Source organism: Melanerpes formicivorus, unplaced genomic scaffold (genome assembly GCF_026170545.1).
Source record: "Melanerpes formicivorus ecotype bairdi unplaced genomic scaffold, bMelFor1.0.p_v2 SCAF_1, whole genome shotgun sequence".
Lineage (NCBI taxonomy): Eukaryota > Metazoa > Chordata > Aves > Piciformes > Picidae > Melanerpes > Melanerpes formicivorus.
The window spans coordinates 59,041,883-59,067,878 of NW_027142353.1; the positions used below are offsets into that span (position 1 = coordinate 59,041,883).

At 40.8% G+C, this 25,996-nt stretch overlaps 1 protein-coding gene across 1 annotated transcript in view; it reads left to right on the plus strand.

Annotated features, from left to right (window-relative positions):
• The window catches only part of GUCY1A2 (guanylate cyclase 1 soluble subunit alpha 2), a 194,957-nt gene that overhangs the window by 24,817 nt on the left and 144,144 nt on the right, over positions 1-25,996 (plus strand). The window contains 1 exon segment of the mRNA XM_068144850.1: positions 10,001-10,719. Within this exon segment, the coding sequence (XP_068000951.1) occupies positions 10,001-10,719 (719 nt within the window).

Consider the following 25,996-nt stretch of genomic DNA (forward strand, 5'->3'; position numbering starts at 1 on the left):
GAGAATGGCAAGAGGACTTTGTTTCTCTCTCATTTCTATGTTAGTGTCTTTCTGGACATCTTCCATGAGAAGGATGATGCAACACAGTGGCAAGGATTCCCAGATTCACCAGTGATAAGTTATATGGAATCCCAGCCCAGAGCCCTGTCCTGTCAGGGAGATAAGTCATGTTTCTGGATTCAGTCTCCCCAGGACAAAGGGGAGGAGGTGGAATCCGTTATTGGTGTGGGGGTTTAGAAAGCTTTTGCTCTGGGTGATGTTTGCTTGTCACCACTGAAGAAGATATGTGCTGCAGGCTGCTTTATATAGAGCAAATCACTTCATGCCTAAAGATAATCTTGCAGGGTTGTTCATTTAGTGCAGGGGACATCATTCTATAGAAGTCATTTGTTCTCTGTATGTCTGCCAAAGTTGAAGATTTGCATTTCATTTCTGGAACTAAGAAAAGCTCAGCTCTTACCCATATTCTGTAGTTAAAAAATGAATTAATTTGGGACCTTTCTGAAAACTATTAAATAACAACAGCACATTGCTGCTAAGAAATGCTACATTTGAAGAGGCAGGAAATGAGTTGAAAAGTAGGTGCAGGGACAGCTTTTAGCCTATTATGAGGTAAGACCAGGTGATGTAATTGGAAAGGATAGGCAGTGGTTTAGTGCAGACTGCTTGGCAGGTGTCTCAGAACTGTAAATGCTTACAGATCAAAGGTACATGAATTGCTATCACTTTCCTTTTCCTTTGAGCTAAGAACTGCACACAGCCATTAGGATGCAATTAATTTAGGATACACAGTCTGATTTATAATTAAAGGTGTTGGTTTAACAAGTGGCATAAAAGGAAATGTTATATGGCCCAGAGGACTGGTGACAACTAATAGATTCTAATAATACTTGGAACTCTATCCAGGGGGGTCTAAGCTACACACACAAAACTCCTATTACTTAGTAGATGTTACATACAGTACAGTGCCAACACAAAAGCAATCTAAGCAAATATCACATAATTCATGTGGTTTCAAAGCTGAGATGAATAAATCTAAATGAGAAATGTTTCTTCCAAATGGACTTACATGTCCCACCCTTCTCAAGTTATAGCTATTGTTAGAAAGCAGATGAACTACCAGTAGACAGTGAGTATAACAACATCTTGTAGAAGTCTATAAAGTAGAAGATATCCTATCCGTGATTCTTTGACTAAATGTAGGTGTTTGCCATTATTGTAGGTGCTCTGGGGTATCTTGTGTAGCCTCTGTCAGAACTTCAAAAATGAGGTCTCCCTTAAGCTCCATATCCTTACAGATGTAATTATCTTATAGGGCTTTGTAGATGTCTTGAATGCCTTATGATGACTCAGGTAGCATTAGGTTTCTGTGTTTAATCATCTGAATTGAACCCTTTATATATGAGAAACGTTTTTAGATGTCATTACAATTTATTCTTTCCAAGAAGCGAAGTTCTGCTTCCTGTGCAAATTCTAAGACATACATATGTTTTTTTTAATCCAAAAGTAAGTGAAAACACTCTGTTCTTACTGCTGTTTGATATCTAGAGTTAACATGAAACAAACTGGATCTGCCTTTTGTTTTAGAAATCACCAAGCTAGAGATGGCAGTTTTCATTTAAGAAACTGTGCAAACCTAAGAAGTGACTTTTCCAGGATACAGTGTGGACATAAAAATTATGGCAGTCTTGCTTTAGATGGCTTGGCTTTGCCTGCAAATTCAGCTGCTTCTGAAGGCACTGTATGTGGGAAAAGAAAAAGCACCATTGCCTGTTCTGATATGTCAGTTGAGCCCCCAATGTCAGTAGTACTAAAGCACTATCTTTTACGTGTATGCTGAGCACAGGTGATCAAGTCCTCACCAAGAGACAGTAATTACAATGCTATTTCTCAGCATCATTTGTCAGACAAGACCCTCACTATAACAAGGAAAGAAAACATCTCAATAAAACCAGATGAAGCAAATATTATAGGTGAACAGGTATGAGAAATTATTTTAAAGCCTATTTTGTGAAATCTTGAAAGAGATGCAGGTCCTCTAGGCCACTGTAAGAAAAGTGTAGTGCAGATTTTACAGGTCTCTCAAAACCATATGCAAATGCAGAAAATGATCTTACTGTAATTATTTAAAATGCTAAAAAGGCTAATATAAAAACACTATGTGAATTCCCAGGATGGTATAATATCACCTTCTTAATGAAGTAAGATCAAAGCCTTTTCTACAATAGTAACTGGTGTTAAGTTGACTTACAAGGCAAATGCTTCATCTAATATTTCATCAGCATTTGTCTGTACACATCAAAACCTTTATTCCTGAGAGAATAGATGTTGCTTTCTCACCATCTTAAGTTATGCTTTGGAATTCTGAACTGCCACCTGGCTTTCTTTCCAAAAGGCTGTTTAAGGAAAAGATGTTATTTATGCCAAAAATCTGATAATCCCAAAGTCATATAAGAGATACTTTCTGTAACTGAAGGTGGCAAATTCTGGTGCTGTCCACTGTATGAGTTCTGGAATTGCATATTGAATTGTCTCATTCCTGTAACGAGGAGAGACTGAGGGAGCTGGGGTTGCTTAGCCTGGAGAAGAAGAGGCTCAGGGCAGACCTTATTGCTCTCTACAACTACCTGAAGGGAAGTTGTAGACAGGCAGAGGTTGGTCTCTTCTCCCAGGCAACCAGCACCAGAACAAGAGGACAGAGTCTCAAACTGCACCAGGGGAGGTTTAGGTTGGATGTTAGGAAGAAGTTCTATACGGAGAGAGTGATTGCCCATTGGAATGGGCTGCCCCGGGGGTGGTGGAATCGTCATCACTGGAGGTGTTCAGGAGGAGACTTGATAGGGTGCTTGGTGCCATGGGTTAGTTGATTAGATGGTGTTGGATGATAGATTGGACACGATGACCTTGAAGGTCTCTTCCAACCTGGTCTGGTCTGGTCTGGTCTGGTCTGGTCTGGTCTGGTCTATTCTATTCTATTCTATTCTATTCTATTCTATTCTATTCTATTCACTCTTAATGGGTATCCTAGAAAAAAAAGATATTTTTCTGTGCCAGGGGAATCAGATGTTGGCTACTCTGCAACCATTGACTTCATGATTTACTACAAGAACTGGATGACTTCTAGACTACTTCTGTATGCCCTGCAAGTTAATGGATTACTTTGATGTCTTTATCACATAATTCATAATTATGTTTATTTTTGAAGAGCCTATGACTTGTGATTTTCTTTATGGGAACAGATTCCTATCTCAATTCTCTACTTGGCAGTGCACTAAATACTTAGAAATACTTTATTAGTTCCTTGATGTTTTGTGGTGAGTTTGCAGTTTACAGGAACTGCTGAAAAGAAAATTAATAAAGATCTTTTACTTGCATGTTATTATAGAACAAAGTCATCTATTTCTGCTTGAGTTCAGTGAAATACTTAATTTGTAATAGAATAGAATAGAATAGAATAGGAATTAACCAGGTGGGAAAATACCTTCAAGATCATCAAGTCCAACCTATCATCCAACACTAATCAACTAAACCATGGCACTGAGCACCCCATCCAGTCTCTTCTTAAGCACCTCCAGTGATGGCGACTCTACCACCTCCCTGGGCAGCCCTTTCCAATGGCCAATCACTCCTTCTGTGAAGAACTTCTTCCTAACATAAAAGACCTGAGTTCTTTTGCCACAGATCCTAAAAGTGCTTTGTAGTGATGGCCCACAGGAATATTTTTATTCTATGGTTGCCCTGCCTCAGTTTTCTTCTACAGTGTGCATATTTAATTTCTCTCCAGTATGGGCTAGAATACAACTGGCATTATTAGAAAAAACAATCAAAAGACACTACTAAGGAAAAAAATCAAGTCAGGACTTGTGATTTATCCTCGTTAATTAAGTGGTAGGAGCATAGCAGATCACTTTCCAAGAGGAAACCAAATTGAAACTGACGAATTTTAAGAATTTCATTATTAGTAGAAAGTTGGTAAATAGCAGAAGCTCAAATTAACAAATTTCTTTTCTTGGGTAACAGCAGAGAGCATTCTGGTTTATTTTGCATGCCTACCATTTAATGAGGTCTTTGGCGAAGTTAAAGAAGACCTTTTCCTACTTACCAATTGCAAGCTAATCAGGGTGGATGTGATAAGGAAGTTCTTCACCATGAGAGTGGTGAAGCCCTGGAATGGGTTGTCCAGGGAGGTGGTTGGGGCGCCGTCCCTGGAGGTGTTTAAGACCAGGCTGGCTGAGGCTGTGGCCAGCCTGATCTAGTGTGGGGTGTCCCTGCCCATGGCAGGGGGGTTGAAACTAGATGATCCTTGTGGTACCTTCCAACCCTGACTGATACGATGATACTGCACTATGATACTAATGCCGTTAGGAAGCTCTGTGTTTGTCAGGGCAATATGAGATTGCTGTGGCCTCTGCATTCGTAAGTGCTGGGCATGTATACAGATCTCATATACTGCATTTTTTCATCCTGCTGAATGAAACTTTTGATTAGAGGTTCATGGAGAAAAAATGGAAATGCAGTTTTTTCATGAAGGAATTTTGATGAACAGTTGGCTCACATATTCAGTGCCATCTCCAATTTGAATTATTTCGCTGCAAAATCAAAATGAAAACAAAATGAAGATGTAGAGAAGGAATTTAATGTGAGACAAGCATGAGAAGATAAGACTGTTTGTGCAGATACATAACCTGAAGATTATAAAGCAGATTATTTTGAAGATTTTATTTGTTTTCTCAAACTAAAAGAAAAAGCAAAGGAAATACTGAATACATTGGAATTGGAAATCATACTGAATGTAATTTTGAAAGCTGACATTTAGCCTGTAGAAGTCCTCAAATGTAGTAAAATATGCATTAGAGAAACAATGAGTTCTGGGATTTTAAGTTTTTTTAACATGCAGGTTTTTTGATATGTAATAAAACTGCCTCCTGGTTTGGTGCTTCCATTGATTTCAGTGAATAAGCATTAATACTAATACTAATACTAATACTAATAAATAATAATAATAATAATAATAATAATAATAATAATAATAATAATAATAATAAAAACCAACCAGGTTGGAAGAGACCTTCAAGATCATCGTGTCCAACCAATCAACCAGTCCAACCCACCTAAACAACTAACCCATGGCACCAAGCACCCCATCAAGCCTCCTCCTGAACACCTCCAATGATGGTGACTCCACCACCTCCCCAGGCATTCCATTCCAATGGGCAATCACTCTCTCTGGATAGAACTTCTTCCTAACCTCTAGCCTAAACCTCCTCTGGCACAGCCTGAGACTGTGTCCTCTTGTTCTGGTAGTGGCTGCCTGGGAGAAAAGACCAACATCTACCTGTCTACAACTTCCCTTCAGGTAATTGTAGACAGCAATAAGGTCTGCCCTGAGCCTCCTCTTCTCCAGGCTAAGCAACCCCAGCTCCTTCAGTCTCTCCTCATAGGGCTTGTGTTCCAAACCCCTTACCAACTTCATTGCCCTTCTCTGGACTCGTTCCAGCAAGTCAACATCCTTCCTAAACTTAGGGGCCCAGAACTGGACACAGTAAGAGCTTCCTCAGAACCACGTTTTTTCCATCATATCTTACAGCTTTTCTCCAGAGTCTGATACCAAATGCTGCTGAGATGCTCCCCCTGTACTCATCACTGGTTAGGCCACACCTTGTGTACTGTGTCCAGTTCTGGGCCCCTCTGTTTAGGAAAGATGTTGACTTCCTGGAACACGGAGGAGGGCAACAAAGCTGGTGAGGGGTTTGGAGCACAAGCCCTATGAGGAGAGGCTGAGGAAGCTGGGATTATTTAGCCTGGAGAAGAGGAGGCTCAGGGGAGACTTTATTGCTGTCCACAACTACCTGAAGGGAGGTTGTAGTCAGGAGGGGCTTGGTCTCTTCTCCCAGGCAACCACCAAAAGAACAGGAGAACACAGTCTCAAGCTGCGCCTGGGGAAATATAGGCACGAGATGAGGAGAAAGTTCTTCATTGAGAGAGTTGTGAGTCATTGGGATGTGTTACCCAGGGAGATGGTGGAATCACCATCCCTAGAGGTGTTCAAGAGGGGATTGGACATGGCACTTGGTGCCATGGTCTAGTAGAGATGAGGTCTTGGGTAACAGGTTGGACTTGATGATCTTCGAGGTCTTTTCCAACCTTGTTGATTCTATGATTCTATGATTTCAGAGCAGCTGCTCTGATACAGTCTGACATATCCCATGACTGTGATGATGATGGTCATCTCTGTTGTCTCTTGAAAGCTAAACAGATACAGAAAGGGGTAGGGAGAAGCTCCACAGAAGATAGTAAAAAGATAGGTATCCTTTATGTGGCGGTAAATTACAAGGTTATGTGGTGGAATATGTATCAATGTTAGGTAAGTGTGTACTTCCATTCATCGTTTGTTTCAGTAGGAGAGGCAAGAATAAATCCATGAAAATATACAGGCACATCCTGGAAGCCAGGAGCTTGGTAGAAATACAGCAAAAAACTATTTTGTACGTGTTTGTATAATAGGAATTAAAATAGAGACTTTTAGATTGAAGACCCATCATGCTTCACGCAAAAAATTGCCTCTTACTGGTAAGGCTTAGGAAGAAGCTTTCCTGATAGGTATATTATACTTGTTTGTTTTAAAAGGTTGTTTGACTTAGTTTAATTTTCTCAATGTCTCCTTGTATCTGTTATTAGAGAGAGTAAATTGCCAGTAAAGACAGACCAGCAATTTGATCAAGCTTAAGTATACCCAATTTTCTCTTCTGAGTGAATCTAATTTTCTACTGGTACTGTGTGTAACTCAATGCAAAGAGAAAATACTTTTTAAAGTAGTGGCATGTCTTTGAGCCAGGTCATTGACCTGGGTATCATGCTGTAATTCATGTTACTTGGAGTCAGTAAATTGCATCCAGATAGAACAGCCAGCCCTCCAGGGCAGATGACAAGACCAAGCCAAGATAATCAGCAAAACCTTAGGCTGATCACCAAGATACGACTCCCTTTACATACTTACATACATATGACTTACATATGTAAAGTACCCAAGTGGTCAGTTCTCCATACCCTATTTTCAATTAGTGGTGCCAGGGCAACTGACTTTTACTCTAATTTTATTACATACTTTAAAGACAGCTCACCTGTCCTAACATTTTGGGCAGCTTTGTGGGATGTGTGCCCAGGTGACCAAGAAGGCAAATGGCATTCTGGCCTGCATCAAGAATAGTGTGGCCAGCAGGATCAGGGAAGTCATTGTGCTCCTGTGCTCAGCACTGGTTAGGCTACACTTTGAGTTCTGTGTCCAGTTCTGGGCTCCTCAGTTTAAGAAGGACCTTGAGACTCTTGAATGTGTCCAGAGAAGCGCAACGAGGCTGGTGAGAGGCCTTGAGCACAAGCCCTATGAGGAGAGGCTGAGGGAGCTGGGGTTTAGCCTGGAGAAGAGGAGGCTCAGGGGAGATCTTATTGCTGTCTGCAGCTACCTGAAGGGAGGTTGTAGCCAGGTGGGGGTTGGTCTCTTCTCTCAGGCAACCAGCACCAGAACAAGAGGATGCAGTCTCAAGCTGTACCAGGGGAAGTTTAGGCTGGAGGTGAGGAGAAAGTTCTTCATAGAGACAGTTGTTAGCTGTTGGAATGGGCTGCCTAGGGAGGTGGTGGAGTCACCATCCCTGGAGGTGTTCAAGAGGGGACTGGACGTGGCACTTGGTGCCATGGTTTAGTAGTCATGAGGTCTTGGGTGACAGGTTGGACTTGATGATCTTTGAGATCTCTTCCAACTGTATTGATTCTATGTTACATAGCTATGTAACAGCATTTGGTCCTTTGTATGAGTAGCCCAGGGGGTTCTGATAGTGTCCTGTTGCGGCATCTGCAGTCTTACAGCTTTGGGTGCCCCTGCTCAGACTGTGCACTTCTACGCAATTCTAAATCTACTCACAGTTTGCTCTGCAGAACAATGAGGTTTAAAAGTATACATTTGTGTTTGTGCATACATATGAATGTGGTAATTTCTTAGCTCCTTGCTATTAATGCCCAGTTATGACAATGTTATTGGTGTGGATGAGGATTGAATTATTTTGGGGTTAACGGACAGCATTACAATACTATGTTATGCAGATGTAGCTGTAATGAGTCAGGAATTGGCACAGTGTTGTCTTCTGAGTCAGGATAGTAGGGGGCATTGTGTACCAGAGGTACTTTCTTTTGGCTTAGCCATGGATCTGACCATCTGTGGTCATAAAAGATCCTGGGAATATTTTGATCATAACCTAGTTTCGTGACCAAATTTGATTATGAGTAATGGCATTTGAGTGAACTTTCCCAAATTATTACTATTACTTCTATTACAAAATATGCTTTGTCATGTCGTCCTGTTTATATCCATGCAATTTTACACATTTTTATCTGCTACTAATCTTGATGAAGGGTCAAGCAAATCTGTCATTGCAGATAGTTTGTAAAGCTGTGGAATGCTCAAGTGTGCCTTGTGAATGTAGATCGTTACAACTATGCCTGTGTGCACAGGCAGTTCAGATGCTGTTTTGAGGTGATCAAAGGTGGTTGTCTGCCCACAACAGATGCAGGACGACTTCTGCATCATGACTTCTGGTCATGATTATTATAACTCTTGGGCATGAAAGTCACCAGTCACACTGTTCTTCTAAATTTAAAACCCTGTAAGTGGTCTAAACAAACAATCAGAAGTTCAGTGATCCACTGGCACCTTATCAATGTTGTAAAGCATGTTGAATACATATTAAAATGAAAGGCTGTTGTGCCCTTCAGAAATAAACAACTGCCCTTTATTTCTGTTAGAATTCAAGATAAATTTAAAGGTGTTTGACTAGTTGACTGAAATTATTTGATTTCCTTTCAATGCATTGAAGGAGCTGTTTTGTTCATTCCTGTATAAACTTAATTTGAGAACTTGCTGGATGTTTGTTACTCATCTACAGCTGATTCATATTTCTTTTTCATCCCTTACCTCTTAGAGCAATACAAACAATATCCAGTTAATTTTGTAGATTATGTTATTGGGATTAGATACAGATGAAAATTAACAGAGCAAGTTTCCCCTAAAATAAGACATAGAAAAATGTATAAACCCCATCATTACTTTTTCTAAGTTACTGTTAAACTGGTAAATGAAAAATTTGAGTAGGATTTGATAAACATTTGTATCCAGGGGCTTCCATCACTGACATTTTTTCATCCCTTCAGTGATACCAACCTTAACCACCTCTGTAAATCAAGACCTTTTGAATTTCTGTAATGGAGATTTGAAGTGATGTTGTGAGAAGTCGCAGAGCTGTCCCATGTACTGTCACTTTAGGTTGCTCTAAAAGGCAGGAGATTTTTTAGAGATGGGTGAGTGTAGAAACCTAAAACTGAAAGCCTTTTCTCTCTTTTGCAGGCAATAAAAAAGAAGTAATTATTCCTATGTATCTCCTGGCAGTGCCCAATAGCTATAATGAGAAAAGTATTTCGTCCAACCCCCCTCTCCCTAAAACCCATGACCCCTCTCGTCCAGCTACTAGAGTGTCATCTGACTGCTTACTGAAAGTCAAAAGCCTGATTTGATTTCCAGTAGCTTATTTTTCAAGCTGGTAAAAACTGGATCCCTCAAAGTGGCAGAGAACAGAGGAGCTATAAAAGCAGAAGCCTTGTTTATAGTTAGGTCACCAATGGCTGGGGGTGTTCACACAGTGGACTGCATGTGACATGGAGAACTCAGGGAAATTACAGTCTCCTGGCTTCCAGCAGGGAAAAGGGAACAGGCAAGCGTGCGTCCCACAAGTAGCTGTCTGGGACAGCAAAATGGAAGCACGAGGATTTAAAATTATAGGCAAAAATAACTTCTAGATTTATTCCCAACTACCAGAAAAAACAGAAGTCTTATGGGTAGGTATCCAGTGGAAACACCTACTCTCACTTGGAAAAATACCTGGCAAGCAGAGAAACAAGGGGAAAATGTGACAGAGTAGAAATACTGTGTTGTTAATATCAGTATCTCCTCTTATAGGTTTGAAGCTTGAGGAAATGCAAGAAAAGTTTGGGGAGGAATTCTTCAATATCTGCTTTGATGAGAATGAAAGAGTTCTTCGAGCTGTAGGTGGGACTCTTCAAGACTTCTTCAATGGCTTCGATGCTTTGCTGGAGCACATTAGAACTTCATTTGGAAGACAGGCCACCCTGGAATCCCCTTCTTTCCTATGCAAAGAGCTCCCTGAAGGCAATCTCATGCTTCATTACTTCAACCCACATCAGATTGTGGGATTTGCAATGATGGGAATGATAAAGGCAGCAGCAAAGAAGATTTACCACTTGGAAGTGGAAGTAGAGCAGGTCACTAATGATAAATTGTGTTCAGAGGAGACGAACCCAGGTAACTGCAGTTGTCTGACTTTCCTTATCAAAGAGCATGAAAATGCAAATATCACAAAAGCTCTTCCACCAGGAACTTCCCAGTCTCCATTAGACCTGAGGATTAGCATCAACACCTTCTGCAGAGCTTTCCCCTTTCACCTGATGTTTGATCCAAACATGCTCGTTCTCCAGCTTGGAGAAGGTCTTAGGAAGCAGCTCAGATGTGACACTCATAAAACTCTGAAATTCCAAGACTGCTTTGACATAGTTTCTCCTAAAATCAGTGCCACGTTCGAACGAGTGCTCCTGAGATTATCTACTCCCTTTGTCATTCGAACCAAACTTGAGGATTCTGACTCTGAAAATAAAGATAAGGTAAGAACATTAATTTGGAAGGTGATGCGTGTATATGTGTGCTGTGGGAGAGGATTATTTATTCAGAGAGAAGGAGCTCAGGTCCTGTGTACTCTGGAAAGCTCATTTATGCCGTGCAAACAGGGGCTAAGTGGTACTCCTAAATTATTTATAAGCTTTGCTTGTGATGTTGTAGCAAATTGTGACACTGGCATTCAGAGTATTCTGTGCTGTGGAGCTGAGTAGTGCATCTGAAATGAAAGGGCTGAGGAATTTTAGAAAATGCCCAGATCTTTCACTCCAGCAATATTACCATGATAAGAATAGTTACCAAGCCATTTACTAGGGAACAGCTTTCAGTATGATTTCTTAGAGACTCTTACTGCAGGGTTCACACTGCCACTTTGTTACATCCTACTTCCCTGTTTCAATACCCTGCTTTCCTCTGTATCTCTTCTTATCTCTCACCCTGCACTCAAGGGAACCAGAGCTCCAAGTGGCACTAAGTATCACTTATGCCAGTTTCAGTGCTTTCCAGTTATTTAAGCTGGCACTTGCCACTTTACACTGCCTCTTTCCTCAGTGTTTTAGAAGAGCTACTGTAACTATTTAGCCCGATGTTGAGTTCAGTATGTTCAGGATGGGTTGGGTGAGAACATGTCTTATAGACTGGATGTTTCCAAACATTGGTTGAAGTTTGTGTCATTGCATATCCTTCAATTACGGGAAAGCTTCTTGGTGTGAAGTTGGCTTTCAGCTTGTTATGCGTGTTTGTACTTAACACTTATATTGAAATACTTTGTATAGGTAGCTTGAAAATACTGCTGCTTTAAGTGATGGAATTACTGATTCTCAGGATTTTTAAGAAGTAGCATCCAAGAATAGCCAAGCCCAGTGACACTGGATATGTAGACACCTAACTTATAGGTGTCACATTTACAGTCTTAGGTGGTCTGGATATAGCTTGAAAAACTCCATCTCTGTTCTGCTACCTACACTGGGACAGAGTTTCAGAAGGACCTCTGTGGTAACTGCATATCAAATTCTGGGTTCTTTTTAAAATATCACCACTTCTGACAGCAGCAATGTTTCCAGCTCCTCTTCAGCACTACTCTTTGGCACCAATAAACACATTTCTGCTGCATTTTCCCCTAGAAACAGCACGTTCCCCCCAAAGAAGCAAACTCGTGCTTCTCAACGTAATTCAACCTGTTTAAACCCTGTTTTTCAGAACCTGTCCTCAAGCTCACTCCAGCTTTTAATTATGGAAATGTTGTGTGAAAAGCGTGGAGGTGTTGGCTCTGAGCTACCTTTCAAGCACAATCATTTCTCCTCTAAAAGAGGCTTGTTCCATGTTCCTTCTTTCCTCAGAGCCTCTTTAAGGCACCTTCCTCTGCCCTGGAACAGTCACAGCCCTTCAGCCATCTCTTCACGAATCTGCTCTAAATCACTCTGAAAAGGTTTCCTTGGGGCAGAGAGGCTTTTAACACTTTTCCCCTCCCCCCTATCTAATTGTAAGTTTCACAAACAAAACATTCTCTTACCTGGGCAGATCTCACAGCTTATTTGATCATAGGAGAGGTAGCAGGGAGTGGAGCTTGCTGGAGGCAGGTTTGAGCAGCCATGGTGGCAAACAATTCTTAATTTCAAAAACTTGTTCTGTACCATCAAGCTCTGCAGCTCTGCATGCAATCCTTGCATCATTGCTCTTTTGTGCCATGTGTCATTACAGGTGCTTAGTGAATTGAGTCAGCAGTGTGTGTACACTCAGGAGAGCAGCCCTCTCTGTCTTAAAGTCTTCTGCAGTCAGACTGAACAAGTGTCAGCAGTAGCCCTCTGGTAGCAATGGAGATTTTCTTGAGAAGCAGGTAAAAGAGAATGGTGGTAAAGGTATTCCTTTGTCTGCCAGCACTTAAAAGAGAAACTGTGTCTTGAAGACTAAGGTGCAAGTAAGAGGGAAAAGATGATGGTGAAGTTCAGGGAACCTGAGTGAAATGTGTGCTGCAGGCATGTGAATTAGGCATTTAGGAATGTCAGTTGAGCCAAAGAGGTATTTTCTTCTGACTCATCCATTTTATAAGCACTTTCCAAAAGTTTCTGTTTGTGAGTAGTTAAATGAAGCTGTGTGAGTGGTTAAATGCAGGTCAGCACATCATGCATTTTGCTAGGTACTTCTGGTCTTCCAAAATGAAATGTTCCACAGATTCAGAGGTTGTGGTTATCTTGCTTGCATAGATTTTGAGAGGGACGGCATGGCAATACTGTTGTCATGCTCAAGTCCTTTAGTATCTCCTTGTGGTGGGTTGAAATTTCCCCCCCAGCATTAACTTTGCCAGACCAGCCCAGCTGGAAGCAAATGAAAGCTGTATTTACAGGAAAAACTACAATCTGCAATGGAATGCAATGAATATGTAGAAAATATACAGTATTTACAATATTTACAGATATTTACAATTAATAAACAGCACAAGGACCCCCCTGCTCAAGGACCAGGGTAAGCTACTTGCCATCTGTGGTGTGGTGTATGTACTTGCCTCCTTGACAGTAAGGAGGCTGGAGCTACTTCACTTCTTGGCTTAATAGGAAGACAAAATCTGATTCTCCATGTTTTCCTCTCCTGGCTAACATTCTCCTCACATGCCACTCCTATGCCATCAGTGCTGGGCAGATGAGGTTGCTCTTGCAGGGACCCACTGCATCCCTGGGGCCTCAATCCAGACGCTTGGTGCATGGATTGACAAGATGAGTCCTGCCAGCACTGTAGATGTCTTTCTGAAACTGGCTTGACATGAAGCTGGCAAGAAAGTTGAAAGTGAATCATGAACGAAATTATTTGCTTCCCTGCCAGATAGTATGCAGCTCTGTTTTCTTTCTACTGCTGCCTCTTGCTCAGGCTTACAACCCTTTTCCACCTTTGAAATAAATTACTGTTTATAATGATACTCACTGGCCATTTACCTACTGTTAGGCTTGTGAACTCTTTAATTTAGAGAACTTGTCTTAGAATAAAGTTGGCACATAAGACTGCATTACTGAAGGTGGCCCTAATTTTCTGCTGCAATGTATTCTCTTTGAATAGGCCATTTTATTAAAAACACAGCATCCCCAGGAGTTTGGCAAAATGTAGCCTGTAAATAACTCACTTCTGTTGTGTTAAAATGCTTCATTCAATGCTTCTAGATATAAAATACATTTTATTAGGAAAAGGTATTGTTATATTATAATACAATATTTAAAATATCATAGAATCAACCAGATTGGTAAAAACCTCATGACTAAATAAATCATGGCTTCAAGTGCCACATCCCATCCTTTTTTGAACCACTCCAGGGACAGTGACTCCACCACCTTCCTGGGCAGCACATTCCAATGGCCAGTCACTCTTTCTGTGAAGAAATTTCTCCTCACCTCGAGCCTAAACCTCCCCTGGCACAGCTTGAGACTGTGTCCTCTTGTTCTGGTGCTGGTTGCCTGGGAGAAGAGACCAACCCCCACCTGGCTACAGCCTCCTTTCGTGTAGTTGTAGACAGCAATAAGATCTCCCCCGAGCCTTCTCTTCTCCAAGCTAAACAACCCCAGCTCCCTCAGTCTGTCCTCACAGGGCTTGTGCTCAAGACATCTCACCAGCTTCATTGCCCTTTTGTGGGCACATTCAGGAGTCTCAAGGTTCTTCTTAAACTGAGGGGCCCAGAACTGGACACAGTACTCAAGGTGTGGCCTAACCAGGGCAGAATGACTTCCCTTTTCCTACTGGCCACACTATTCCTGATGCAGGCCAGGATGCCATTGGCCTTCTTGGTTACCTAGGCACACTATTGGCTCATGTTCAGCCTACTGTCAACCAGTATTCCCAGGTCCCTTTCTGCCTGGCTACTGTCCAGCCACTCTGTCCCCAGCCTGTAGCACTGCATCATTCAGGTTTTCTAGAAACAGTAGCTCTGTAGTGATAAAGCGCCCTTCAAAATGGTAATGTCAGGTTTTTGTAACTCTACTGTTTGTGCAGACTGCCTGAGCCAGCACCTCATGTGTCGTCAGTGGAGAGGACAAGTGTTGTGGTGGGTGAGCTAGATTGCACCAGCCAGGATTTGTCCCACTGTACTGATTTTGGCTAAATGCAAAATAGTGTAAAACAAAGCAGTCCAAACCCTAGATTGAAACCCATCTGTATCTGGGAAGTTGGATTCTAAAATGTGTAGATATGCATGTAGTAAATAGGCAGATTTTAAAAATTCTGAGTAATAAACAACTGTTCATTTAAAAATGTGGGTTGGTTCAGTGGAAGACAGTGGGTTTCCCCCCTGTTCAGTTTCATTGTTTTGTTTTAACTGTGGTGTTACTCATCAAGTCTTTCTTCCTTGGGACGAGGAAGTGCCATCTCTCATACTTCCTTTCAGTCACTTAGCTATGTGTTTGCTCTGTATGATCAGATCAGAAGTCACAGAATCACAGAATCACCAAGGTTGGAAGAGACCTCAAAGATCATCAAGTCCAACCTGTCACCACAGACCTCCTAACTAAACCATGGCACCAAATGCCACATCCAGTCCCCTCTTGAACACCTCCAGGGATGGTGACTCCACCACCTCCCTGGGCAACCCATTCCAATAGCTAACAACTCTCTCAGTGAAAAACTTTCTCCTCACCTCAAGCCTAAACTTGCTGACTCTCACAGTGACCAATAGACAATGAAAAATGTAAGAAAATGTTTTCAGCCTGCAGTGTTTTTTCTTTAGTAAACACTCCCAGCTATTTAGGTCTCCCAGAGTGAAAGTGCATCCTCTTGTAGTGGCGTGCAGTATGTGGCCCTCATAGCTCCTGCAGGCCAGCTCCTCTAGTTTCCTGTAGCACCTTTTGAACTGGGGGAAGTGCATGCTGTCAGCTTCTGTGACATCCTGTGGACATAGGTTCACTGTTTACTAGAAGTAACTGTGAAGGTGAGACCTCTCTGGTTGGTGGCCACTTTCAGCCAGGTCTGTGGGGATGTTGTGTGTGGACTGGAGCAGGTGGTGAGGAAGCCTGCTTACCCATTGCTTCAGCAAAGGACTTCAGTGTTGTGTTTCTTGACCACTGGAAACAATATAAAAATAAAGCTTTACATTTTTTTTATACTGAGAGTCTATTCTGTATCTGCTACCTTTAAGTTTTATTCTGGACCAACTGGTTAAAAAGAACAGTCCTGACTTTGGCAGGCTAATTTATAACCAACCACACTCTATCTTGACATATTTTGCTTTCGCTCTATAACTGTGTTTTACCTCCTCTCCTAAGAAAATTAAAATGAAGTGGCCTGAAAGTCATTCTAGCATGAGGGACATCTGTCACTTATGATCCAGGCATTCCAATATTTCCCAGAGCTGATTTCATTAAATCATAGAATCAATAAGGTTGGAAAATACCTCAGAGATCATCAAGTCCAACCTATCACCCAACACCTCATGACTAACTAAACTAAACCATGGCACCAAGCACCCCATATTCCTAAACACCTCCAGTGATGGTGACTCCACCACCTCCCTGGGCAGCACATTCCAATGGCCAATTGCTCTTTCCATGAAGAACTTTCTCCTTACCTCAAGCCTAATTATTCACAGTTATTCTTTGACATTAAGCTCCCATTGCTTTGAAGGCTCCTGGAGCTTTCAGAATCAAATTGTCTTTTGTTTCTGCTAATGCTAATATCCCACCTATTTGCTTGTCAAAATGTGTTTGGACTTTGATGGTGTTCAAGATGAATTGAATTGGCTGCCTTGACTGCTTCTAGAGACCATGGTGGATTGTAAGAAACAATAAATAACACAGCTTTCTCATCTCATGGTTGTGTATCAGAGAACTTTAACAACAATGTGAAAGTAGCCCACAATTTCTAATATTTCTTCTTCAAGGTAGGTCAATGAAAATGTAATTTAAAAAACATTCAGAGTGGTAGGACTGAAGAAGAGCAGCAATCTAAAGACGAAAAGCTCCCTTGGCTGTTGAGTCAAGTGGCTATTAAAGCAACTTGACTTCATTCATGTTTTATGATAAGGAAGCTGTTTGCACATGAAAATATCCGTCTTTATTTCATTGAAAAGTTTTGAATGAGTTTCTGAATTATGGTATGTCATGACTAGAAAAAAAAACCCACATTTCATTAATTTTTACATTACATAATGAGAGTGCTCAGGCATAACAAGTTTTGATTTTCAGGGATTTTTTTTTCCCCTACCTCTCTTCTGGTAACTGAAATTAAGTATTGGTTAGTCACAGTACATTTTATCCTCTTCCTCATTTGCTTAGGTGAGTTTTTGAGTGACCATGCTGTTCATGGCATCACAGTCCTCTGATCTGAAGAGGTGTGATGTCAGTAAAAAGCTGTTTTTCCCTTGGGATGGTTGAAGTAAAATCCTTAGCAAGCAATCTATTAATGCATCCATTCCTTAAGCAGGTATTTACATCGGCAAAGATACTTGAACTGGGATAACCCTGGAGTCCCTCAGTTGTGGCTGTTGAAGCACTAATACATCTGTCACAAATCAAAAGTAGTAATTAGAATAGAATAGAATAGAATAGAATAGAATAGAATAGAATAGAATAGAATAGAATAGAATAGAATAGAATTAACCAGGTTGGAAAAGACCTTTGAGATCATCAAGTCCAACCTATCACCCAACACCATCTAATCAACTAAACCATGGCACCAACCGCCCCATCCAGTCTCTTAAACACCTCCAGTGACTCCACCACCTCCCTGGGCAGCCCATTCCAATGGCCAATCACTCTTTCTGTGAAGAACTTCTTCCTCACCTCGAGCCTAAACCTCCCTTGGTGCAGCTTGAGACTGTGTCCTCTTGTTCTGTTGGTGGTTGCCTATCTCCTGCCCTATGTCTTGAGGAAGAAAGAAGAAAACTGTCCAGACTAACTTTACTTTTGTTCTGTGTGTGGTGGGGGTAGGCTTCTCTGCAACACCTTGGCACATTCTGTTGTTTTGATTCACTTTGAGAACAGAAGATCAGTGACACTGGGACATATGCCCCAAAACAGGCAGGCAGTGTGAATCAGGGGATTCAGTACTCTCCTTTCCTTCCACTGATGCTGAGGACCTTTGCACCTTAAATTTATCTTTTATTCTTTCCTCCTACAAGGATTTCAGTCGTCAAGCAGGTTCTCTTTTTCTTCATTGCTTTGCTTAGAAAAGGATGATATTAAAATTGATCTTATAAGATAGAGCGCAGACTGATGACTTGTATTAGTGTAAAACTTCTGTGGGGAATGCTCAGTGAATTCTAAATTAATTAGAATGGTTTAGCTTAAATCTAAGAAAAAATGTTGCAATATTTTGTAAAGCCCTTGGTTCTCTCTGTTTTGTTACCTCAGAGACATCCAGCAGAAGGAATGTTTGAATGGATTAACAGAGCCTGGGCATTATTCTTGACTGTGCTTGCTGTGGCTCAAAATCCTTTGCAGTGCAGGCTTTTGGATAACTCCTCTGTCAGAGTGCTGTATGCCTCCATGGACACTGCACCTGGCAAAAGGAGCAAAGAGATCCCCTGTTCCCAGAGTTCTGTTATGCCAATAAAGAAGAGTTACCAAGAAAAGGACAGAAGTGGCTATGTTTGTTTCAGGTCCACTTGAAACCCGTGGGGAAAATCACCAGTATTTAGCAAATATTAAAGGCGATATTTCATGTTGAAAGAACTTTCATTTTTCAGCTTCATTAAATTGCATTTTATTTTTAATTTAAAATGAAAAGTAAAACAAAAAATATTGTCTATGGCATTGATGGTGTGCAGACATTCAATGTTTAGTTTTCATGTGAAGGAAGAATCCAACATATCATTAAAAGGGCATCAAATTTTCTCACTCGTCTCAGTGGACTGCTGATTCAGTCTGTTTTCTTTTTGCTCAGGAGGGCTTCAAATTCAGTTACTGGATAACTTCTGTTCTATGTCTTGAACATTCAGTTTCTGGCATTTGTTCCTGGGAATATGGGGATAAAATAGCTGAGAATGTTTTATGTCAGCCAAAAATGCAGAAACATCTGAGAGGTTTCCTAGCTATGCTCAGCAGCATCAGAGGGTCCTGAAAGGGTTTTGGAACCATTCTGGGTAATGGGGAACTCCATAGAGAGTTCTGGGGACATGGGAATAACACTGACAAATCCATAAACAGTATTTAAAAATAACTGACTGACTTGCTCTGATTCTGTTTTTTCCCATGATGTCATATAATCATATACGGGCACCCTGAACATGATGAACACGCCAGTGTACCATACTGGACTAGTGCAACTTGAAGGACCATCCCAGCAGCCCATTACTTGCACTGTCCAGAAACTCCAGATTTTGTTAGTAGAATATTTTGAAACAACTCTTAACCATAAAAAGCCATTCAGTCTGTGTGTAGTGGTGTAGCGAGGTGTGCCTGAGAGTACGAAGGTGAAGAGAAGTGTCGGTGGATGTGGTCAGGGCCTCCTGACCCCTAACTGATAGCGTAAATCAAGTTACAATTCCAAACTAAGCAGATCATCCAGATACTGTGGGACCAAAACCTGACATGTTTTCTCATGATAAATAAAACGTTACTTCTTGATTTTTTTCTTAGGAGTTCCCATCAGCCCAGTTTCAACAGGATTACTTTGGGGATAGGGATTTATTTTGAGTGAGAGGAGCAAAATAAACTCTAATTTGACATTAAATGCAGAAAATATGTTTAGTGACTGCTCCTACAAATGTCTTGAGCATGAAACTCCTCTGGTAACAGAAGCTGTCCATATGGTGTGTTCAGGGAATTGGACTTTTATTTCTGAATAGGAGTCATTAACTTCGTCAGTACTGTGTTGCTGCATTTTTTTGAAGTTAATTGGGACACAATCACAATTATCTGGTGTGGGGTTCTTCTAATTCTATAAAATTGATGTATCATTCAACACTTTTAGACTTAAAAACTGCATAAGCTTTTTATTTTTGTATGTGTTAATTTGTTTGACATTTTAAAGGCTCGTTTCTGTAATCACCGAAGAAGTGGAGAGTGTAGTATTAATTGTGGGAAATGCCCACGAAGGTACCAGTGAATTAATAACAAGAGGTGACTAACACATTATTTTCCACTCATGCCAGATTCCATCTCTGCAAAAGGAAGTGGTGAAAGTGTGGATTGAACACCTCCCAGAATGTTTATTTCTGAATTTGTTTTCAGCCACAAATGGCTATTTGTTAGCCAAACTCTAGGCTCTTTTCACTAACTGATCTTACAGTGAAGTTGTCAGATGCTGCTCTGAGTAACTGTTGGGTATGGATATAAATCCTGTGTGAAGTCAAGGAGAGTTTGACCAAGAAATGACTTAAGAAAATAGGACAGATCCAAGATTTTGTCTCATTTTAATAAAAATGGATATATTAAAACTGTTTGGTTAGTCATGAGGTGTCAGGTGACAGGTTGGACTTGATGATCTCTGAGGTCTTTTCCAATCTTACTGATTCTGTGATTCTAAAGCTGATAGTATATTAATGCAGGTGGTGTTTTACAAAATCATACTATAAAGAACATCCTAATGTACCATGGCTGAACACAGAACTATGTTCAGTTTGCAGTTTAAGCTCATTTTGCTGCAATCCTGCATATAACATAGCCATTTATGATTGAATTTATGACATATCCTCTGTTACTGTTATCATTTTAATAAATGTCACTGCCCTTACTTTTCCTAGGAATTTCTACCTGCTTTTGCCATGAAAGAAACACACAGGGCTTGTGCTTGAGCCACCTTGCTTCCTCCTGGTTGTTTGCTGTACACTGAAGAGGCCCATAAAATGTAGAATCACAGAATCACAGAATCATAGAATGCTAGGGGTTGGAAGTAGGTCCTCTGGGCCCATTGTTTAATGACTTTAGCAAGGATATGACAAATGCAAGGATCCCCTAAGCAAAAGAATTTCTCAAGAGAAGGACTTCCTTGTGATAACCCCTATGATTTATTTTTGAACATGTTCCTCTGTTTGTTGACCACCCTCTATTCTCTTTGTCTATATTCACCTTCAGTTTATCTGTGTTTCATGAGCAGTTTGGAGCCAGAGAAGCCGAGTTCCCCACTCCACGGGCAAGACTTTCTCGTGCAGCGTGCTTTTCCTGGACAAAGCACAGCTGTGGTTCTTCAGGGTCAGGGTCTTCAGGTCCTTGCCTAGTGAATTTGCTGAGAAGCTGTGATGAAAAGGGGCTAGACTACAAGGTTCAAGAAACCAATTTATCTGTGATTTGCTTACAGTTTTAACTGCAAGCCCCAAGCAAATGATTAATTTGAACTTCACTCACAGGTCTAATATGCTACTCTCTCAGAATGGAAGAATTCACTATTACAATTTAAAGCAAAATACTATAGAACAACCTACGCTGCCTGCTAAACATTATACATGTGTTGGGTAATCACCTGAGGTTACAAACTTAGAGTGTGCTAAATATGCACTTACCCTTCTCAGTCCCACGAAAGAGGCCTTGGCTGCTGTACTGACTGAGGGGGAAGGGTCTTCATATGGGCAAGATGTAGTTCTGGAGAGGTGACTCCCGATTCCTACCCCTAAACTTAGGGCTTTTATGCCCTGCTTTATATGACTGTGGGCAAGACTACACCTGAGCGGATTATACTGTCTGGAATACTGATCTCTGGCAGTGTAATGGAGTTTCTCCTTATCTTTCTTTATCCATAGAGTGAGTTCACTTGTGTGCCTTTCTTTTTGCTTCTCTTTTACTGATCTTAGGATTGTCTAGATACAAAGGGTTGTTGGCTGAAAGCGATGCTGAAATCCCCCAGTTTCCCTTTATCTTACTTTCTTGGGCAACTGAGTAGTGTTTTGAATTGAGACTCAGGGCATATTATTTGTTGAAGGATTTGAAGGCTCAGCTCAGATTTCAGTTCTCTGAATGATGCAGCACTGCTGTGTTTGGTCTACAGCTTATGGACAACTCAGGGCTGAGCTATCTACACAGCTCCCCATGGGCTGTCCCTGCATAAATAGAGCCTCAAGGCAATCCAAGGCTGGGTCACTTTTACAACCCCCTGTAAGTTGCTTGCATGCTCTGAAACTTGTTCACAGATTACGAACCAGACAGTCCATACAGAAGCCTCAACACTTTAGCTGTGTTAGCCTGCTAATTGAAAACAATTGTGGCAGTGAGTTGTCCAAACAAATGGACACACACCACTGCAAATTTTTACCCTTGTAAATAGTCTTCAGAGTGGTACTCAGGAGGCTTCTTTGAGCAGACATGTGGGTGCTTTCCTACTTAGGGTCCTTTTCTGAAAAGAAACCGTACTGTAGCACTTCCCCTGGCTATGCAATATTCAAACATATGTCAGAAATACGTAGTTACCTAAGATGGTCTTATGCTTCCCTCAGTTAATTGCTTTCTGTGGTGTATTATACAGCAAGTATAAGTGGTTGCTGTTCAAACAGAGCTTTCTCACATGACTGGGGAGGCAGAAGGATTACAAGCAGAGGAAGTACAGATTCCATTTTCTAACAAGCTGGAGAGTCGCTATCCTGTTTAGGATCTTTGCCTGTGTCTGTGATTTGTGTCTGCTGAAGTGAGAATTGTGCAGATGATCAGTATTTGATAACATGTTATGGAATTAAAAAAAGAGACAGTTTCTGATTCCTGTATAGATTAAAAAGCATGAGGCTTAATTCTTTGAAAGAAGTACTGTATTATTCATTTAAAAAAAGCCCCTGGAAGTTTAAGCTTAACAGATCTTTACCTGTGTAATTTGTTAGGCATTTGAATTTGTAGGTAGTAATCTACCTAACAGCGACCTGATGCTTTTCCACTTCAGCTAGAGAAAAGGAAAAGAAATGAGGCATTCTGCAGAGCAAGACTGATATCCCACAGCAGATTATAAAGGACTTAAGTAGACCTGTCTTCCCTTTAGCAGAAGACTGAGAAATGAGTTTAATTTCATTCCCTTTGAAGAAACATATCAGTAAAAGGTGTTTGTCAATCTGCTACTGTAGATCTGTGAGGAGAACCTAATAATATAACTCTATGTTCTTGTTCATGAAAGTGATCTAGATTTAAAATAACCTCTCCTGGGGGAGCAGAAGGGGAAGAGTTGTTTGAAACTGGGACCAGAGAAATTCTGAAAAGTTTACCTGAGTGCCCTAATTACTGGGCCCCCTTTACTGTTAATATGTTTGTTACAGATAGGTATGTGTAAAAAATTGGGATTTGAGAAAAGCTGAAACACAATAGGAAGCAAATTAGTTCTTACATAGACAAAGAAGAGGCTGAGATGAATAGAATAGAATAGAATAGAATAGAATAGAATAGAATAGAATAGAATAGAATAGACTGGACCAGGTTGGAAAAGACCTTTGAGATCATCGAGTGCAACTTACCATCTATCAACATCTATCTAACCTCCCCTGGTGCAGTTTGAGACTCTGTCCTCTTGTTCTTGTGCTGGTTGCCTGGGAGAAGAGACCAGCTCCCACCTCGCTACAACCTCCCTTCAGGTAATTGTAGACAGCAATAAGGTCTGCCCTGAGCCTCCTCTTCTCCAGGCTAAGCAACCCCAGCTCCCTCAGCCTCTCCTCACAGGGCTTGTGCTCCAAACCCCTCACCAGCTTTGTTGCTCTTCTCTGGACACGTTCCAGCAGCTCAACATCTTTCCTAAACTGAGGTGCCCAGAGCTGGACACAGTACTCAAGGTGTGGCCTAAGCAGTGCTGAGTGCAGGGCCAGAATGACCTCCCTGCTCCTGCTGGCCACACTGTTCCTGATACAGACCAGGATGCCTGTATCTTATCTATCTTAATCTTGCACTTTGTACTGCACTTGCACAAGTGCTCAGTGCAATCATGTTTAGCTGAGGCTGATCTTCATGAGAAGTCCTGTCTCCACTGAATTCAACAAGATTTGTACAAATTACTATAAAGAAGCAGGATCTTGACTAAAGGTGAAAAGAGATACAAATGCATTGCTTCAAGTAGCCTATTGCTGGAATTAGAGGGGCATCATACTGTGAAACTAAAATCAAATTGTAATTCAGAAAGCCTGATTTTCTGTTACCTTGCATATTGTTTGAGAGAGAAAAAACAGGCATGTGGCAGCATTTCATACCTGCTTTGCACAGGAGTCTGAAAAGAAGAGGTAAAGAAACATAGTTTTATTTATGCAGGGCAATACTGTTGATAATGCACCAATGTACTTAACCTTTAAAAGTATACATTTGGTTGATTTTCTTTTATCACATTGAAGGGTTTCCATTTTCTACTTTAAAGGTTGCTGCCAAGTGAGTAGAAACACCTATATAAAGTCATCAGTATATATTTTGATTATACCACTATTGATACTTGGAAAAGCAGAATTTCCTTACTTTTAAATGTATTAATTATTAATTCAATGTAAAATGATCTCTTAATCTTCTTTCACAGGGGGGAAGCTTTAGCAACAAATATGTTACGGGGGTTTGAGCAAGTTGATGTGTTTGGCCATTTCAGATACCCAATAAGAACAAAATATTTTCTCTGTTTTGGTATGAAGAAGTTGTTGGCTAAAGGCAACATCACATGATAAGCCATGCTGTGTGTTGACATAAGGCCAAGCCAGCAGTTCTGATAGAATTTTCACAGTCCATTTATAGTTTGTTCTCAGATTCAGTCAACTGCCCATTTGCTGGGACAGTAAAAAGCCCTTCCAATAAAACATCCTTAAGAATATCTAAGAAAATATTAGCAGATTACACCTAATAAGCTTTATTTATTGTATTTTAAATCTGTAAGACTTAATAACAAATGAGTTATCAGAAAATACTTCTGTTGTAAGGCAGTGTTAACATGAGGAAGCACAGGTGTAAAGTGGTAACATAGAGACGAATGGAATAGAATGGAATGGAATGGAATGGAATGGAATGGAATGGAATAGAATAGAATAGAATAGAATAGAATAGAATAGAATAGAATAGAATAGAATAGAATAGAATAGACCAGACCAGACCAGGTTGGAAGAGATGAGATCATCGAGTCCAACCTGTCATCCAAGACCCCGTGACTACTAAATCATGGCACCTAGTGCCACGTCCAATCCCCTCTTCAACACCTCCAGGGACAGTGACTCAACCAACTCCTGGCAGCCCATTCCAATGGCTAATGACTCTCTCTGCCTCAGCCTCTCTTTGTAGGGCTGGTGCTCGAGGCCTCTCCCTAGCCTCGTTGCTCTTCTCTGGACCCGTTCAAGTGTCTCAATGTCCTTCTTAAACTGAGGGGCTCAGAACTGGACACAGTACTCAAGGTGTGGCCTAACCAGTGCTGAGTACAGGGGCACAATGACTTCCCTGCTCCTGCTGGCCACACTATTCTTGATGCATGCCAGGATGCCATTTGCCTTCTTGGCTGCAAAGATGTAGTAAGTGTTTTCCCTTTTTTCTTTCCAGCAGATGAGAGATTCGGCACCCTTTCCATGGAAATCTTTATGATTTAAGTTGTGGAGGAAAGACAACTTTTAAGAAACCTCATACTTCCTTTTCAAATCTGGAATTTTGTTTTAAAGTAGATCTATAGCGCCTTAGAGACTGATGGGACACATTAGAAGCATTAGCTACTCTTCAGATCAGCTCTGTCTAGTAAAATAGACATTAGACCCATTTGTGCTTAACAAAGAAGTAATTTGGAAAGACTAAATTATTTGCTTGCAGCTATGAGGTGTGTAAGTAACATATATAAAAGATTGTAGCACTGTGTTCAATTAATTTCTTCAACCTTTTGGCTATATTCAACTATTTTAGTACCTTTATGTAGTCTTATTATAGCAGTCTGTAATTTACTCCTTCTCCAGCGTTCTAGGTGTTTCTGTTTTCCATTTAATTCTCTCTAACAGTTTTTCTATTTCTTCAGTACTTCTGATTTTGCTAAAATGATTTTTTCATTTTATGTTGACTGTTCTTCATTATAATCTCAGTACAGTGCATATTTTTAGGACCCTGAGGGGTTCAATTTCCTGTGACCCCAGACAACTTTTTCATAAAATGATCAAGTTCCATTTTAAATCAGTTAGATTTTATTTTGCCACCAGTTTTCCCATTTGCAGGACTTTCTCAATACTTTACTCTTCTGGTGGTTGGAGACATTCTCTGGTTCCCTCTTCAAATATATTTATTGCTAGCTTGTGTGCATTTGGTTTTGTGCTGCACATTTTGAAAGTACTCATAAACCGCAGAAATATAGGTCCTGATGAACTCTCTTATAAGACATGAAATATGAATGGCTGTGCCCTGGGCAGCTTTCATTAAGGTAAAAGATGTGACAGATGACATGATGAGGCCAATAGAAATG